This window comes from Lagopus leucura, unplaced genomic scaffold, assembly GCF_019238085.1.
Source record: "Lagopus leucura isolate 7727_CA_CO unplaced genomic scaffold, USGS_WTPT01 Super-Scaffold_100040, whole genome shotgun sequence".
In the NCBI taxonomy this organism is placed as follows: Eukaryota; Metazoa; Chordata; class Aves; order Galliformes; family Phasianidae; genus Lagopus; species Lagopus leucura.
This window is the reverse complement of record NW_024962289.1, coordinates 1,332,445-1,348,873: the sequence shown is the minus strand read 5'-3', so window position 1 is coordinate 1,348,873 and position 16,429 is coordinate 1,332,445. Positions and strand designations below refer to the sequence as shown.

The 16,429-nt window shown below is 50.0% G+C and overlaps 2 protein-coding genes across 12 annotated transcripts in view; one reads left to right on the top strand and one right to left on the bottom strand.

Moving 5' to 3' along the window:
• Nucleotides 1-4,566, top strand: part of TNRC6C (trinucleotide repeat containing adaptor 6C) — a 71,091-nt gene extending 66,525 nt beyond the window's left edge. For all 11 annotated transcript variants that reach the window (XM_042883750.1, XM_042883748.1, XM_042883749.1 and 8 more), the window contains 4 exons: nucleotides 366-560; nucleotides 1,250-1,320; nucleotides 1,997-2,136; nucleotides 3,774-4,566. In XM_042883750.1, the coding sequence (XP_042739684.1) occupies nucleotides 366-560; nucleotides 1,250-1,320; nucleotides 1,997-2,136; nucleotides 3,774-4,131 (764 nt within the window). In that variant the 3' untranslated portion in view covers nucleotides 4,132-4,566. The remainder of the gene's footprint in view (nucleotides 1-365; nucleotides 561-1,249; nucleotides 1,321-1,996; nucleotides 2,137-3,773) is intronic.
• Nucleotides 4,567-12,496: 7,930 nt separating this feature from the next.
• On the bottom strand, nucleotides 12,497-13,123 carry LOC122186953 (GTP-binding protein Rhes-like). The gene has a single exon (XM_042884035.1). The coding sequence runs from the start codon at nucleotides 13,121-13,123 to the stop codon at nucleotides 12,497-12,499; it is 627 nt and encodes a 208-aa protein (XP_042739969.1).
• Nucleotides 13,124-16,429: the final 3,306 nt, after the last annotated feature.

Genomic DNA, 16,429 nt, shown 5'->3' with positions numbered 1-16,429 from the left:
ATCTTTAAGGCTTTCATTGTAATTTTGGTGAAATGAGATTCCAAATACTTAAGCCCATTTTCTGTTTTGGGGGTTCTTTTTTTTTAGTCACGTCATCTTTTACTGAAAAGCAAGACAGGTATTCTTAAAAGGGGAATTGTGCACGTAGGTGATGTTAAATCAGCAAATAGAAAGTTCTTTGAAAATGTAAGTCCCAGTGTAAGGAGGTTGTATGTGTGCAGGATTTGTAGCAGTGAGTTGGTAACAGAGTGCTGTTTCATCTCTTGGAAACTGGGAGTAATACAGCAGTGCAGAAGCTTGATTACCGTTTGGTTTAACCATTGGTGCTAATTGAAAACACACAAATCTCTTATTTTCTGTTGCAGGTAAACTGTCAGACATCAAGTCTACGTGGTCCTCCGGCCCAATCTCCCACACACAAGCCTCTCTGTCCCATGAACTATGGAAGGTACCCAGAAACACTACTGCTCCTACCAGACCACCTCCGGGCTTAACCAACACCAAGCCATCATCGACGTGGGGTGCCAGTCCCCTGGGCTGGACCAGCTCTTACTCCTCTGGTACTCCTGGCTTCTGTCTTTCATAGCACCACAGCAGCTTCCTTTTGTAATTGTTGGTTGGTTTTCTGTCTTACTGTAGTGAAATGCCCCATGGGTGGTGCGTGGCACGTGTGAGCCGTGTAGGGCCTGATGGCATTGCAGGGCCCTCAAGGAGCGCTGTAGTATTTTGTGCAGACTCTTTTTTATTGTCTTGCTTCAATACAATGAGAAACAGTGATCTCTGTGATAGAAGCATGCACATCATGTTTATTAGTGAAATATTGACAGCTTCAAAAGTAAGCGTTACACCTAATATATCTAGCTGACTATTTTATTGATCTGTTTCCAGTAAGCTGGAAATTAAATGTTCTTCCCTCTTCTTACCATTTATTTTGTCCATTTTCTTCACCAAAACCCCACCTGGTGGTCAGACACTGCTAGTGCCAGAGCTTCCTCTGAACACTGCTCACCCATGTGGCTACACAAGTACTGCAGTTTCCCAAATGCCACCAATAAACATCCAGCTTGTCCAGTTTCTCACTGTAGAACGCACCATGCTGAAGCTGGAAGAGCAGATTTTGCTGCTGGTTATGCCCTTGTATCTTCAGTTGGAGAACAACCAGTGCTTGTTGTGATTCACCATCTGTTTCCTTGCTGTATATGCTTACTGCATGGTGGTGAAATGTTTTGTTGTGGAATTTGTGTTGCAGGTTCTGCATGGAGTACTGACAGCTCAGGGAGGACGAGCAGCTGGCTGGTTCTTCGTAACCTCACGCCTCAGGTGAGTGGAACTGCATGCAGTGAGATGTGCAAAGCAACTTGCCGTGTGCAGGAGACAATAAGGTTTATCAGTTGGGCTGATTTGGTTCATTTGAAGGGAAAATAATTATTCTGTGTATGTTACAATTTCCTGTCTTCTGCGGGGAGTCTGTTAGGTTTTTAAAGTGCTGTCAAATGAAGTAAGAGCTTTAAGCTCTGCAATTAGCCGTTCAGCATGCACCGTCTGTGTATGTGTAAGTTTGGAGGTGAATGATGTCTTAAGGCAGATTCAGAGGTGTGAAATCTGCATCTCCTGTGGGGTTTCGTCTTTCTTCTGAATCAGTCAAACCCTCCAGTCTTCCCCATGGTATCATTCACAAGGAAGGACGTGAGCTACAAAGCATCCAAAGTGATCTTGGGGAAAATTGATTTAATTTATGAGCCGTGTGGTTTTCCCTTTAACTCACTGGTAGACTTCTAATGATAGCTATAGTTTGTATCACACGAATTGGGAAGTGCTGTGCACTGGACTTCAGGCAAGTCTTCAGAAGTGAGAAGTCTTTAATGAAATTCTTCTTACGGAGGACAAACTTCCTTTCACATCTGCTTACTCTTAGCTTACAAACTTGTTCAGCCAGCAGGCATTTAAAGTGAGATCACAAAACCACAGGTAACCTTTTCCCCTTCTCTCTGACCAGATTGATGGTTCCACACTGCGGACACTGTGTTTGCAGCATGGCCCTCTGATAACATTCCACCTGAACCTGACACAAGGGAATGCTGTGGTCCGATACAGTTCCAAGGAAGAAGCAGCCAAGGCCCAAAAGTCTCTGCATATGTATGTTTCTGTTCTGTTTTTCTTCTGTTACAAAGCCTGTTTTATCTAGGAACCCACTTTTTTAAGCAAGAAAATGGGCTTCTTTAGCTGTATGGGACTAATAGATACAGGATGCAAGAGTTGGAGAATTTGAGTGATATAATCAGTGGCATTAAGGAGGATTAAAAATAGGAAGAATGCAAAGACTGATGTTTCAAAAGAACACTTATGTGCTTAGAGTTAGAAGGGAATTTTCTTTATCAACAGTTTGTAGCACAAGTGTGATTAAAAGCACTGATTGTAGAGGAAATATCATTTGCTCCGTGACCAAGTGATAAGGGATGACCTTTTCCTTAATGAAATGTTACGAAGCTGCATTCTGTAATCAGAGAAGTAACATCACCCCATCTTAGTTCTATCAGTTTAGATGTGTGCATCAGGTAAGAGAAATGATGCCAGTAGCAAAATTGATAGCTGATTTTGAAGATGAGTACTTATATTAAAAATACATACAGTAAGGTCCTTACATTATCAGTGATTTGGAAGGCTTCCATGTAATTGTGTTTTTAATAGGCTATGGCATACCTATGGTTATCCTGCTGGCAAGGACAGGCCTGCCCTTTCTGAGTGACAGGGGCTTAGCAGTCTGTGCAGTTGGTTTGCTGGCAGGGTGACAGTGGCAAAATACAGTGGGATTTTTGGAAGCCAGCAAGTCAGTATTGGGGTGCCAAAAGGTGCCATAGAATTACAGAAATATAGAATTGTTGGATTGGAAGGGACCTTAAAGATTATCTTGTTCCAACTCCTGCTGTGGGCTGGAAGGTCCATCAGAGGGTGGGCAGGCTCAGATTGGATCTCTGCCATTGGATTAGACATGGGACGGTTTGCTCACTCCATCCCCAGTTATGTGCTTAGCTTTGTTTTTGAAGTGAGGATCAGCAGTGAATAAATACTTTTTCAGAACGGATTTTAAATTCTGTGAAAAATCATTCCTTAAGTAGAGTGCAGACTGCCTCCTGTGGAGGATGTTGGATAACTGAGGTGGGCACTGCACAGCTGGCTTTGTGTTTCATAGAGTCATAGAATGGCTTGGGTTGGAAGGGACCTCTGAAGTCATCAAGCTCCAACCCCCTGCCACATTCAGGGCCACCACCCTCCACTTTTAATATTAGCCCAGGCTGCCCAGGGCCCCATCCAACCTGGCCTCGCACACCTCCAGGGATGGGGCATCCACATGCGTTTGCCTGGGTTAGACAGCTACATAGGAGACAGTAGAGAGAGATGGCATAGCGACAGGACAAGGAGCAATGGCCTAAAACTTGAACAGAAGCAGTTCTGCACTCTTCATGGTACGGGTGATGGAGCACTGGGACGGGTCGCCCAGAGAGGTGGTGGAGTCTCCTTTGGAGATCTTCAAGGCCCGTCTGGATGCTGACCTGTGTGACTGCAGGGAGCCTGCTGTAAGCAGGGGGCTGGACTCAGTGATCTCTTGAGCTCCTGTCCAACCTCTACGATGTGGTGATTTACAGAAACCTGAGATATTTCCAGAAACCCGTGCTGGTGCATTCAGTGGTTGATCCTCACGAGTCCCCACCGCCGTTCTCCATCGTTCCGAGCGCCCAGTCTCACATCGCCCCGCCTTCTGTTCTCATCCCTAGGTGTGTCCTGGGTAACACTACCATCCTGGCCGAGTTTGCCGGCGAGGAGGAGGTGAACCGCTTCCTCGCACAGGGCCAGCCGCTGCCTCCCACCTCCAGCTGGCAATCCAACGCCGGCAGCACGCAGCCGCGCCTGGGCTCAGCCGGCTCCCACGGGCTGGTGAGGGGCGACGCTGGGCACTGGAACAGCCCCTGCCTGGGGGGCAAGGGCAGCAGCGAGCTGCTGTGGGGCGGCGTGCCCCAGTACTCCAGCAGCCTCTGGGGACCCCCCAGCGCCGACGACGGGCGAGTGATCGGGAGCCCCACGCCTCTGAATACTCTTCTTCCGGGGGATCTTCTCAGCGGGGAGTCCATCTAGGAAGCGGAGAGGAACCGAGTGGAAATCACAATCATCAGCACTAAAGGAAATACAAAGTTGTAACCCTTTCCAGTCCCGGGCTTGATGAAGAATCCAGCTTTAACCAATCAGACTGGCAGCCCTTATTTTATTTTATTTTATTTTTTTTTGAATTTTTATTTTTTTTAGTACCTCTGTCCAATATCGACTATGAAACTGCAGAAGTCCTTGTGAACTGTTAATGCAACAGTATGGGCTCCTTTTGGTCAGTGTCACGTGCTAACGACAGGTTATATTTTTTTTTCATGGCTTTTTGTTTTATGTCGTCTTTTTATGTTTGTATGGTGATTTTAAAAACAAACTATAAAAGCTGCTTAGAATAGGTCTATCATGAAGGGCACTTTTCAGAATTTGGGCTGGAAAGGGTTATTTTATCAGCTTGGGAGGGGGGAGGGGGGGGGGAAGGGGAAATGAAAGCCTATTTAAAATGAGCCTGTGACTATTATGCACATTACCAGAGGCGGACCCAATAATCAGAAAGGGTGAAGTGTGATATTTACCATTGGTACAGACAAGTGATGAATCTGAATGGTAACTATGGACTGTACAGGTTGAAGGGGGAGGGGGGCGGGCTGGGGTATCTGTGTCCACTACTCCCATGGATCTGCCTATGCACATTACCCTCGTTTCATTACTTTTTCATGTCGTTTTTGTTAACCTCTTCCCCCCCCCCCCGGGGAAAAAAAAAGGAGAAAAAAAAAAAAAAGGAGAAAAAAAAAAAGGACAAAACAGAAAAAGTTTAAAAAAAAACAAAAACAAAACAAAACAAAAAAAAAGAACATATCAAACATGCAAATACTTGAATCCAGCAGGCCAATAACAAAATGTGAACACTCGCTACGTCTGATGATTACACTTCCAGGTTGGCATCAGTGCACCGAGACAACAGGCTCTAAGGATTTGTTTTTCAAGGTTCGGACGTTCTGTTTTTGTTTGAGATGTGAGTGTGAGTGTGAGAGTGTGAGTGAGTGCCCGCGTGTGGCTGAACTAAAAGCGTGTTCTCCTTTTATCCAGTATATGCTTTTGAGTTGCTCATTGGTCAGATGTTTAATTGTTATTAGCTTCTAACTTTGCACTGAGTGTCCGCAGCCCTTCTTGTAGCTCATCCTATAATGTAAAGAAAAAAAAAGAAAGAAACTGATAGAAGGGGCCGGCGACAATTCACGTGTAAATGTTTACTCAAGGACTCTTATCGCGTTTTAAAAATGACAGTGTGTATCTCTGGAGAATAATATGTATATCTACCTTGGGCGGCTTTTTATTGTGGACTAATGCAAGGAAACGATTCCCGGAGTATTGCACCGTTGTTCCATTTGGGATCTAAAGCTGAAGAAGAAATCCTCTCCTTGAACTGTGGCCATAGATAATTGTAAAGAGCGGATGGTTCCCTTGCAAGCAGGAACAGAAACAAGCACTTGGACATGGGGTTTGACTGCTTTTGGAGGAGCCGGCGTTCGGCTCTCACCTGTTTACAGACCTTTTTTTTTTTTTTTCTTTTTTTTCTTTTTTTTTTTTTTTTTCCTCCTTCAAACTTTAAAAATAATAATAAAAAAATTAAAAAAAAATTAAAAAAAAAAAAAGGAACTTTAAAAAAAAAAAAAAGAGACTTCCATCGTAAAGAAAACTTATTTTCAGAATGAAGATATGCTACTTCAGAGCTCTGGGATTGAACAGTGTTGTTGTATGATTCTTTTCCTTGGCCATTGCTGTGTACTGTTTTTGTTGTTGTTTTCCTCTCCGTCGGCGCGGCGAGGCGTTGTGGTCACTCTCTTGCACATGGTGGAAGATGTCTCAGGAAAGCCGGGTTTCCCGAGGAGCAACTCCACACCATTTCATGTATTTTTAAAACCCAACTCCTAGCACTGAAGATATTATTAAAAAATAATTAAAAAAAAAATAATTAAAAAAAAATTTAAAAAAAAAAAAAAAAAAGACAGTAAGAAAGAAGAAAATACCTAATCTAATGTGTAGCAGTTACATATTTACCAAATAATGGACTCAAAAAAGAAATAGATGTTTGAAGAGTGCTTTATATATTAAAAAAAAAAAAAACAAAAAACAAAAAATTGCTTTATGTTTAACAAAAAAAAAAAGAAAAAAAAAAAAGATTGATGTTTTTGATTGTTTTGAAAGGAAGAAAGACAACGAGCGGCATCCAGCTGGCGTGTCCCGAGTTACACGGACGTTGTGCTCCTGCCTGCTTGGGTCAGGAAACTTGTGCATTACATTCAATTTCCTTTCCCTTTCTTTTTGGTTTATTTTTATTTTTATTTTTATTTTGGAAGCTGAGCTTTTGAATGGTTTTATCCGATGTTAAAAGGGGTCCTGCGAGATTGCAAAATTAACAAAAGCTGGTTTTATAGCGGATCACGAACTATGCACAAACTGGGTTCAAGACTTGTTCTTTCGTTCTCGAGGTTCCGTAGTGTATTTAGCTCTGTTACCTTTCCTCAGAGTCATTGCATCTCATTGCCACCGCGCGCCCGCGCCATGCACAGCTATTTTATATCTCTGTCCACGCTCATATAAGAGATGTCTGTGTGTCTGCGCGCGCTGACGTACGACTTTCCATGCTGAACTTTAGCATTGAGTTGTAGAACTCGTGGTATTTTGGAACGGGGAAGGAACGTTTCTGTTGGCGGGGGGGGGGGGCCACGGGGCCCTGGGGCCCTTTGATTTGGGGGCTTTTGGTTTTGTTGTTTGTTTTTTGTTTTTTGTTTTTTTTTTTGGCCTTTCCTTTCGGATTAAAGATGTCTGTAACTCTGAGATTAAATGAGAAAAAAAGGAAAAAAAAAAACCTTAAAAAACAAAACAACAAAACACGTGGCTTTCAATGTTATCTCATAGAATGTGATTGTTGAAGAACATGCACCGAAAGTTGCTTTCAAGAGTACGAAGATTCTTTGAAAACTAAATAAATCGCAGTTGGTTTTTTGGTTTTTTTTTTTTTTTTTTCTTTCTTTTTCTCCTTGGCTGTTGAAATAACGTGCGTTTTTCTTTTGTGCAGGGGATGCTAAAGGAGAAAATAAAAAGCAGAGTTTGATGCGTGGAGGGAGCAGGTTCCTGTAAGTGCAGTGAGCGCGTGTTGCATCCCGGCGGATGCAGGGAGCGGCTGTGGTGGCTGTTGGAGAGCTGCCCCTCACCTTTATATGTGACTCCAGCAGTGCTGTGATGAGTTCTGAATGCAGTTTTGGGCTCAGAGGCCGACGGCTCCTCCAGCTCTGCCCATCCGTCCCCACGTTGGGACCTGGGTGCTCTAGATAAAGATTGCTGATGGCGCTGAGTTGCAAGAGGTGAGCCAGCAGCCCCGAGATAGGAGCACCGATGGGTTTGTGTTTGGCCTTTCAGGCTTTGAAGTGAGGGAGGTAAGGATGCCCATAGCAGCAGGTGGGAAGGATGGCAGCCCGCTGTGTGGTGATGGGGGGTGGGCTGGCAGGGAGGCGGCGCAGTCACTGCAGGCGTTCAAGGAGCATTCAGGCGCTGTGTTGAGGGACATGGCAGTGAGAGCTGTTGGTGACAGGTGGGCTGGGTCATCTTGCAGGTCTTTTCCAACCTTGGTGATGCTGTGATTCTATGGCCTCTTGTCTAGGTGAGCCTTATGTCCTCCCACCTCCGTAACGCCAGCTCTTCCCTTCCTGGGGCCCTTCTGGTGATGGATGCCCACAGCATGAGTTTATGTGAGATCCATAGTGGCTGAGTGTGCAGGGCAACTCTGCTTCATTGAGACAGAGACCAATGCAAAGAGCTGGAGCAGAGCATCAAACACCTGGGCAGTGCTCTGCAGTTGGGTTTCTGCCCTCAGGGCTTTAACTGCATTGCCAGAGATTGCACGTGTGTCGCAGCAAGTCCTGGCCAGTGGGCAAGCCAGGCTGCCCATAGGAGTGCATTTGCTGGCAGGTGAATGTGGTTACAAGAGCTCAGACCTGGATTTTGGGGTGCATTCTGTTACAGAGCTACAATTTCCAGTCTGCAGCCCGTTGGATTTCAGTGCCAGCACTGCCACAATACTGCCCAGTTATCATCTCAGTTGTTTCTTTGAACTGCTTCCCCTTTCCTCTGTTTCTTTTTCCTCTTTGGGTATGATGTTGAAACTCTTGGAACAGAGCTGCCTTCTCTTTTATAAAGAGGTTTTCAGTGTCAGCCTTCTCAAGTTCTCTTTGCCCAGACCTCAGCATCCCTTACATCTTGAGCTAATGAGAGCTTTTGTCATCCCTACAGTTGAGCAAAAACACCTTTTTGTGTATCTGATACACTTAAAACTTAGCATCCTCCCTGGTGTGCAGAGAGAAATTGAGCTTTTGGCCAAAACCCACCTGTTGGTGTTCTGTATAACTTACGTTTTCTGCATCGTACTCATTTTCTGCTTTGGTGAGGTCAACCATTAATGGAGTGAAGGTTGCTGCTGATGCTGAGGATAGGCCTTAGGTCTCAAGAATCTTTACGAAAGGACCTTTTCACAAACTGCTGTTTTTCCTGTGTTGCTTTGGCTGTACCTTCCATAGCACTGTTGCTGCATGGCTGCCCCATTTTTAGGCCAAGAGCATTCCCTCTGTGCTCCAAATCTGTCAATCCCCCCCCCTTTAGTTCATGTCTAGTTTGTGGGTGGCACTGGCAGAGCAGATTGTTTTGCTACTTCTGCTCCAAATATATATATATTATTATTGTTCTTGATAATTCAGTATATGATTGTGTATGTGAAGGAGCGTTTTAATTAAAAATGTATATGGACATCTGTATATGGTAAGAGTTATTGGAGCTGGAGGAATCTGGACGTGACGTACCTTGAGGTAGGGGTTGTGGGCAGCTGTGGTGGCTCCAGGCCGCAGATTGCTGTATGAGCTGTGGGTCGCCCAGCGCCCTTGTGCATGAGCTGCTGCCAAGTGTCCGTTAGCATTCCCCTGCTGCACCGGCTGTACCTCTGTACGATGCTGAACGAATGCTCTGTATGATGCAGATGATGATCTGCACAGCCAGCTTTGAGGAAAGGGAGTTCTGAACGTTGGATGCACAGCAAAGTGTGAGCGTGGATGGCGCGCAGCCCCAGGTAACGGCAGCCCAGCCCTGCACGGTGCTGGCGTGGGGGAGGCGCTGCGCTCTGCCCTGGGGTCTCACAGCAGAGCCTGTGCCCATGTGCAGATCCCATAGGACACGGGCTGCTGTACCCACAGGTGGCTTTGCAGTGATAGTGTACCCACAAAACCCTGATGGCCCTGGGAGCAGCCCAGCCTCTGCCCTCTCCCTTATCCCCGGGGTCTCTTCCGGCCGTGTTGTGCTCTTGGGGTTGGGGGAGGCACCTGCACTGCCTGCCCACCCACTGTAGCTTTCCTGAGGGAGCACAGACTGACTGCCCGCGTGGCGTCTGCTTCGCACCAACCTCAGGTTAGCAGCTCATGTTGCAAACTGCCCAGCTGCATTACGGCCCATCCAGCCCTTGCAGACAGCAAAACTGACCATCTTAACTTCCACGCTGCCACCGTTCTCTCCAATGAAGGTTGGAAGTGATGACGGTGCTCCCGCTGCTCGTTTTTTACTGACTGATGCATTGAAAACAAGTTGCTTGTATACTGATGGGAACGTGGTCCCAGAGCAGCCATGATGTCAGGGTTATTAAAATGTTACAATGAGCCAGAAGGTTCCTTTGCCTTTCAGTAAGTACAATTGCTGTAAAGGTGGCTTGCCATGGCGCTGCTGGTGATGCTGAGACCCCCCCTATGCCCGACTCCTCCTCCACCCAATGTTGGAAGCTGCATGTTTACTCTTCCATTGTCCCTTTTGCTCAGGGGGAAGGAATTGGTCAGATCCAGAGCAGACCCTGACCTCTCTGTGGTCCCATCTCCCCCATTCTTTGCTCAATCTACATTTATATTGGAGAAAACATGGCGTGTACCAACAGCAATGGAAAGGAGCAGTTCTGGTTCTGTTTGCAGTGTTGTGGATTTGGGTGCAGCGCTCATGGTTGTGTTTCACTGCCTGTGCCCCGGGATAGGAGAAATCAGAGCAGGCATTATTTCCTCTGATTTCGAGTGGAAGGCGCAGCGCTGCTCGGCCCTTTGCAGGATGCTCACCCTGAGCATTGGCCCCAAAGACAAACACTGCTAATTACACCCTCCACAAGCACGTATCGCTTCTCCCTTTTACAGTGTTTGGCTTTCTGGCTGGGTGCCCCCGGTTTCAGTGCGTGCGCTGCGTCCCTCCATCCATCACAGCAGCACCCATTGGGCGCAGCACTGCCGCAGCTGAGCCCCTCCCCGTGCCATGCAGCTCTCGCAGGCAGTGCTGTGATGGTCCCCGGTTGTTTGTGTCTGTAAACGGAGCGGAGCATCTCTGTGGGATGTGCTTCATCATGTGGAACGGCGCGCTGCGCTGCGGGGGAGGATGGATGGGGCTGGGAATGCTCGGGTCACTGGACCAGGTGGGGATGGAGAGTTTCCATGGAGAGATGCTCAGGGTCATGGCGATGTTTTGGGGATGGGAAGAGCAGCCTTCATTCTTGAAGGGAAGTGCTTGAAGGGAGCGTGTGAACAGGAGGGGGATCGGCTGTTTACCAGGGTGGGTAGTGACAGGACAAGGGGGAATGGTTTTAAACTGAGACGGGAGGTTTAGTTTGGATATTAGGAGGAAGTTTTTCACACAGGGTGGTGAGGCACTGGCACAGGTTGCCCAAGGAGGCTGTGGATGCCCCATCCCTGCAGGCATCCAAGGCCAGGCTGGATGTGGCTCTGGGCAGCCTGGTTTGGTGGATGGCGATCTGCACACAGCAGGGGGTTGGAGCTGGCTGAGCACTGTGGTCCTTTTCAACCCAGAGCATTCTGTGATTCTGTGTGCCACCCCCATGGTTCAGAACGACTCCTATAAGGTGTGGCACTGGGGGAGGTAGGTAGGCAGCAGGCACAGTAGGGGTGGATTTGGTGACCTTGGAGGACTTCCCCAACCTCAGGGACTCTATAACAGACTGCCTATGAAAGCCCAGATCTAACTTAAGCCACGGCCACTTAATGAAGTGGACGCACAGGGGGATCCCTGTGCTGGATCCCACAGCTGCACTCAGCAGTAGGGAAGGAAAATCCACATCCCTTGTTGCTGCTGGGGGAAGAACATGAGCTTTGCTTCTTCACCTCATCGCACTGCAAGCACATTTTTCTCCTAAAACAAAGAGCCAAACAGATGTGGGACGTTCTGATCTGTAACCTCGCCCTGCACAGCCACCACTGCAAACTCCAATTCCCAGGGGCTGTGGCTGTGCCCAACCCTATTGACCCAAGTCACACTTCAGGATTGCATCTCAGCACCACAACCCCAAGCCTTGCACAGGGCCACGACCCCTTCCTGCTGCCCAGGGGGGCCCAGAGCTGGGTTGGACAATGGCACTGGGTGCTGTGCTGAGTATGGGACAGCCAAGGGGTTGGGGTTACTTAACATTATGAGTGGAGGGGGCCATCAGGGGGCCTCCCATCCTCTTGATTTTAGTGTAAGAATGCAAAGGCTCTAGTGCTTTTTGCAGTGCTGGAGCCAGGGCTGTGTGAGCACAAGGTACCAGCAGTCCCATGACGGTGTTTATGATTTTTATTATGGTGCCTTTTAAGGGCTGTTGTTATTTCTGTACTCAGATGTGGGATGAGCTGTTGTATTTTCCGTTGCTCACTGCTTGGTAAAAGCTGTCCTGGGGGGGGGGTTATGGGGACAGTGGCCCCACAGAGTGCAGCGATGCTGCTGGGGCTGCGAGTAGGGCAGTGCCAGGACACTGAGATAAGGGCAGAGACCAGAGCAGGGAAAGCAGAGGCAGTGATAAGGGTCTGGGCACAAACCTATCTGTACAGTTAGGAAGAAACCCACACGTTTTCCAGCTCCGTTTTGAATCACCGTGTTTATTGGGTACGCTTAAAAAAACAAACAGAAAACTGAAGAGATGCATAGGCTGCCCTATCACATGCTCTACGTGCCTATCCAAACACAACTACCTCAGACACTCATCATAACCACAGCTGCACCAGGACACTGCATGTGTGGGCATTGGGGCACAGAACCCGGAGGGGACCCAGTGGTGCTGGTGGCACAGTGCCCATAGAGATGCATTCTGCTGCATGCAGCCCACGTCCCACTGTCTGTCCCCTTCTTGCAAGCACAGCTGAGTGCTTTCTGCATCCCAGATGGGCACCCCCCTTTTTTGGGATCCTGCCCTCTCCCCACGCCTTCCCAACCAAACCAAAGCGGCACCATCCCATCCGCCTCCCTCCCCGCGCTCCGCTGACCCCACAGTGCCGGGTGAGGAGGGAAGGGTGGGGAGGAGTGGGGTCCTGGCCGGCAGCCCACCTGCATCCCGCTGGGCTCAGCACACGGAGCAGCTGTTGGTTTTGTTCATGGGGGGCCGCAGCCCGTGCTCGTTGGGGAAGGTCTCCCTCCTCCTGCAGAGCGCGGGGCCGAGCCGCCCAGGCAGCCGGGCTTGCTGCAGCAGCTCCCTGAAGACCTCCAGCACGTTTTCGTTGTCCTTGGCTGACGTCTCCACGAAGCGGCTGTTCCAGTCCAGCTCCACCAGTGACAGCGCATCCTCTGCCGGCACCTGCCGCTCACCGCCGCTCTCCGCCTTGTTGCCCACCACCACGATGGGAGGGAATTTGTCCTCCTTCACCTCCAGGATCTCCTCCCGCAGACTCTTGACGCTCTCAAAGGATTCGGCGTTGTCGACGGCATAGACCAAAGCGAAGGCATCGCTGTTCTGGATGGAGAGCTTCCTCATGGCTGGGAAGGAGTAACTGCCGCTGGTGTCCAGGATCTCCAGCGTCACGGTGGCCCCGCTCACCTCGTACTCCTTGCTGTGCAGCTCCTCCACCGTGCGCCGGTGCTTGGGCTCGAAGGTGTCCAGCAGGAAGCGGCGGATCAGGGCCGTCTTGCCCACGCCGGCCGCACCTAAGAAGACCAAGCGCACGTGGCTCTTCTCCTTCCCTACCAGGGACATGACTGGGAGCAGAGGGCACTGGCTGCTCTACAACTGCCGCTCAATGTTTGAGAGTCCCTGGGCGGCTGCAGCTCTGCTGTCCGTCTGTCTGTCCGTCTCTGCTCCCCGTTCTGCAAAGTTTGGTGCCACCTCTTTGCAAACTCCCAGCAGACGCTGTTCATCTTTTATCCTGGTTCCAATCTGCCATGTGGCACCCGGCTGTCCAATCTCTGTGGGTTTAGGGTGCTGAAGAAAGGGAGGGCAGGGAGGGAGGAGAGCAGGGTGCTGCGGGCCAATCCGCGCCGCGCAGTCCAGGAAAGCTACTGCGGCCCTGGAGAGCACCGCGCTGCGTTGCGCAATGCGTGTGTAACTCTCACCGCTGCCGGCAGCGCCGGGAGCTGGCAGCATCGCTGCGCTGGGAGATCTGCTCTGGCTTCTTGGCATGGGCTGCTGGGCAGGGAGCCATGGGGGCTCAGCCTCCGCTTGGGTGGCTCATGGGCAGACGTGGCAGGGGATGCCCGCTGGCATCTGTAGCTTTTCTCGTCCCTGTGTGCGTCCTGGAGCTCGGTTGCACATCAAATCGCTGTGGATGGGCTCAACCGCTCTGTGCTGCGCTGAGATAATTGACCGGAGGGGAATGGTGAGAGCTCGCTGAAAACCACACGTCGTAGCCTTCATGTCCAACTGTCAGTTATGTGGTGGTTTCATAAAATATTTATCCTGAGGGAAAAACAAAATCTGCCCACAAACAGCACCCTGTCACCTCTGCAAGCCAATGCTGGGTGGTGCGTTGCAAATGCTGCCCTGACCACAGCCACGCTGTGACCTGCGTCCCTGCTGGTACCCAGAGCACTGGGGCATGGCACACAGCTGTGAACACAGCGACCATGGGCAGCGCTGCGTGTCCCTGACATCAGCTGTGGAGAGAACGTTTGGATGCGGGCCACGTTCTTAGGCAGTGGCACAGAAAAACTGGGTCAGAGCTGGAGCAGGGCCAGGGCGATGGGCACAGACCTTCAGCGCTGGGGAATGCTTGTGAAGCTCGCTGCTGTCCTGGGCAAATGGTGGAGGAGAGGGTGCTCAGTGTTTGTACCCCATCCCTGGAGGTGCTCGAGGACCCTGGGCAGCCTGAGCTGGGGGCAGCCAACCCACAGCAGGGGTGGCAGTAGGTGGGCATTGAGGTCCCTTCCAACCAACCCAACCCAACCATGCTGTGGTTCCAAGATCCTGTGTTCACTGTGTTGGGAGGATGAGGGTTGTTCATCAGCACATGGATTGAAGGCATGGTCTCGGTGGTCACTTCTTCTTTTCAAGGTAGAGTCATAAATCATGAAGTTGGTTTGTGAAAGATGGAAGTCCAGAGGACACCTGTTGAAAAGGCAGGACAGGCATGATTTTGTGTTCGTGGGTTCTTTCCTTAGCTTTGGACTTAGCTTTTGTAATATTAATGCAATTGATTTTCTTTCCACTGCAAATTGCCCTTCAGTTTTGGCTGAGTTTGTCCGCTGATTTGGAACGTCCCTTCCACAGGAAGGAAGGGTCTCCCTCCTCTCCCTCCTCTTCATGCCTCACCCTATCCATTGTGGCAACAGCCAAGAGCTTCACTGAGGTGAGCAGCCTTCCTCAGCAGTCTGCTCTGGGCAAGGGGAGCGTTGGGTCCCCAAGGGAGGCCCTGGTGCCCGATTCTCTGGCACTCAGCACTTTGCTCACGCTGTGCTCTGCCCAGATAATGTCCCAAAGGCGACGCCCAGGATTCACCCACAGTGAAGCTGAGGTGCAGCAGACACCATAGGAGCTCGGTGAGCCAAAATCTGGGAGGAGGGATGGAACCACGGGGAGTGCCAGCTTTGGGTGAAGGGTGCATGTAGCTGACACAGTGACCACATCTTGGTGCCATCAGCTGAACCAAAGATGGTATGTCAGCAGGGCACAATGCATAACCTTAGCCCAGCTTTGTGAACAGTTTAAAGCCAAAAATAGATACATTTCTTTTCATCAGGAAGGAATTCTGTTCGTGCTTCTTTGCATCTCCCATCACTTCTCACATCAGCTGTCTACTGTGCGTTTTCACATCTGTGCTGCCATGGTTACCAAGAGCCTGAAAGGTTCTAAATCTCCCTCAAAGCAACGGAGGATTTCGGAAGTAATCTCGTTAAGAGATGAGCAATGAATATTTCCAAAGGCCCTTTGCACGATTCTCTCTACGCTTTAGCTGATGGCTGCTGGCAGGAGAGAGCGCGGAGCAGGGGGACCCTGCGCCAAAGGAGGGGGGAGAGCAGCTCTGCTGCCATTGCAGCCTTTTGTGTCCAGCCTAAATGTGACATTTTAGCTCGGATGGGTCGGGTATGGGAACAACTAGCAGTGCCTTCATGCTGAGCTTGCCCTGCTGCCCATCTCTTCTGGCTTCAGCATGTGCTCCGTGGCAGCATTTGGACAGCGGAGGCTGTCACCTGCCAGACAACCCAGCTCCCACCCCACACTGCCTGCTTTGCCTCCTGCTTCTGCCCATGGATAAATTCATGGTGTACGTGAGGGCAGCTGCATGTGCTGCTCTTCCAACCGAGACAGGAGTGGGGTGGCAATGAGAAACCCCAGCGAGAGCATCCTGAGCTCCCATTTCTGCAGGCAGGAGTCTGGTGGGGGTCTGGGGTGAGAGGCATCATTTCTCCCTCTGGAACTGAGTCCTGAGTTGGAGATGTGGCAAAAACAGGAGAGGATCGGGCACCTGAATAGGGCTGGAATTAATTAAAGGCTCTAATTGCAAGGTGGTACAAGGGCTGAGGTCGACCAGGCATCAGCAGGGTGAGGGAGGGGGAATGGGCAGTGGATGTGCTGCAGCTGCAGTCTTAGTGGTGCCATGGCTCTAGTGCTCCCATTGCCCCCATTGCCCCCAGTGACCTCACTGCCCCCAGTGACCCCACTGCCCCCAGTGTTCCCAATGGCCTCAGTGCTCCCTGCGCCCCCAGTGCCCCCAGTGACCCCACTGCCCTCAGTACTCCCAATGACTCCAGTGCTTCCATTGCACCCATTGCCCCCGGTGCTCCCAGTGCCCCCAGCAGGCAGCCAGCACCCCCAGCACAACCCACAGCCACACAGGAGGGGGTTAAAGCCACCCGTTCCCCAGCAGGAGATTAAATCCGAATGGCCTTTGCTTTAGCAACAGGTGAGAGGAGAAATCTGAAACTCCATACATTTTCTGCAGCCCCTGATGCATAGATGTACCGACGCTATATGTGCTCCGTGTCACCGTCTGGAACAGTGTGTTGTGGAGGATCCTGTTCCCTGTTCTTGGGTACGTGCTGCCCCGACGGGGAGGGCTCGGCCGTA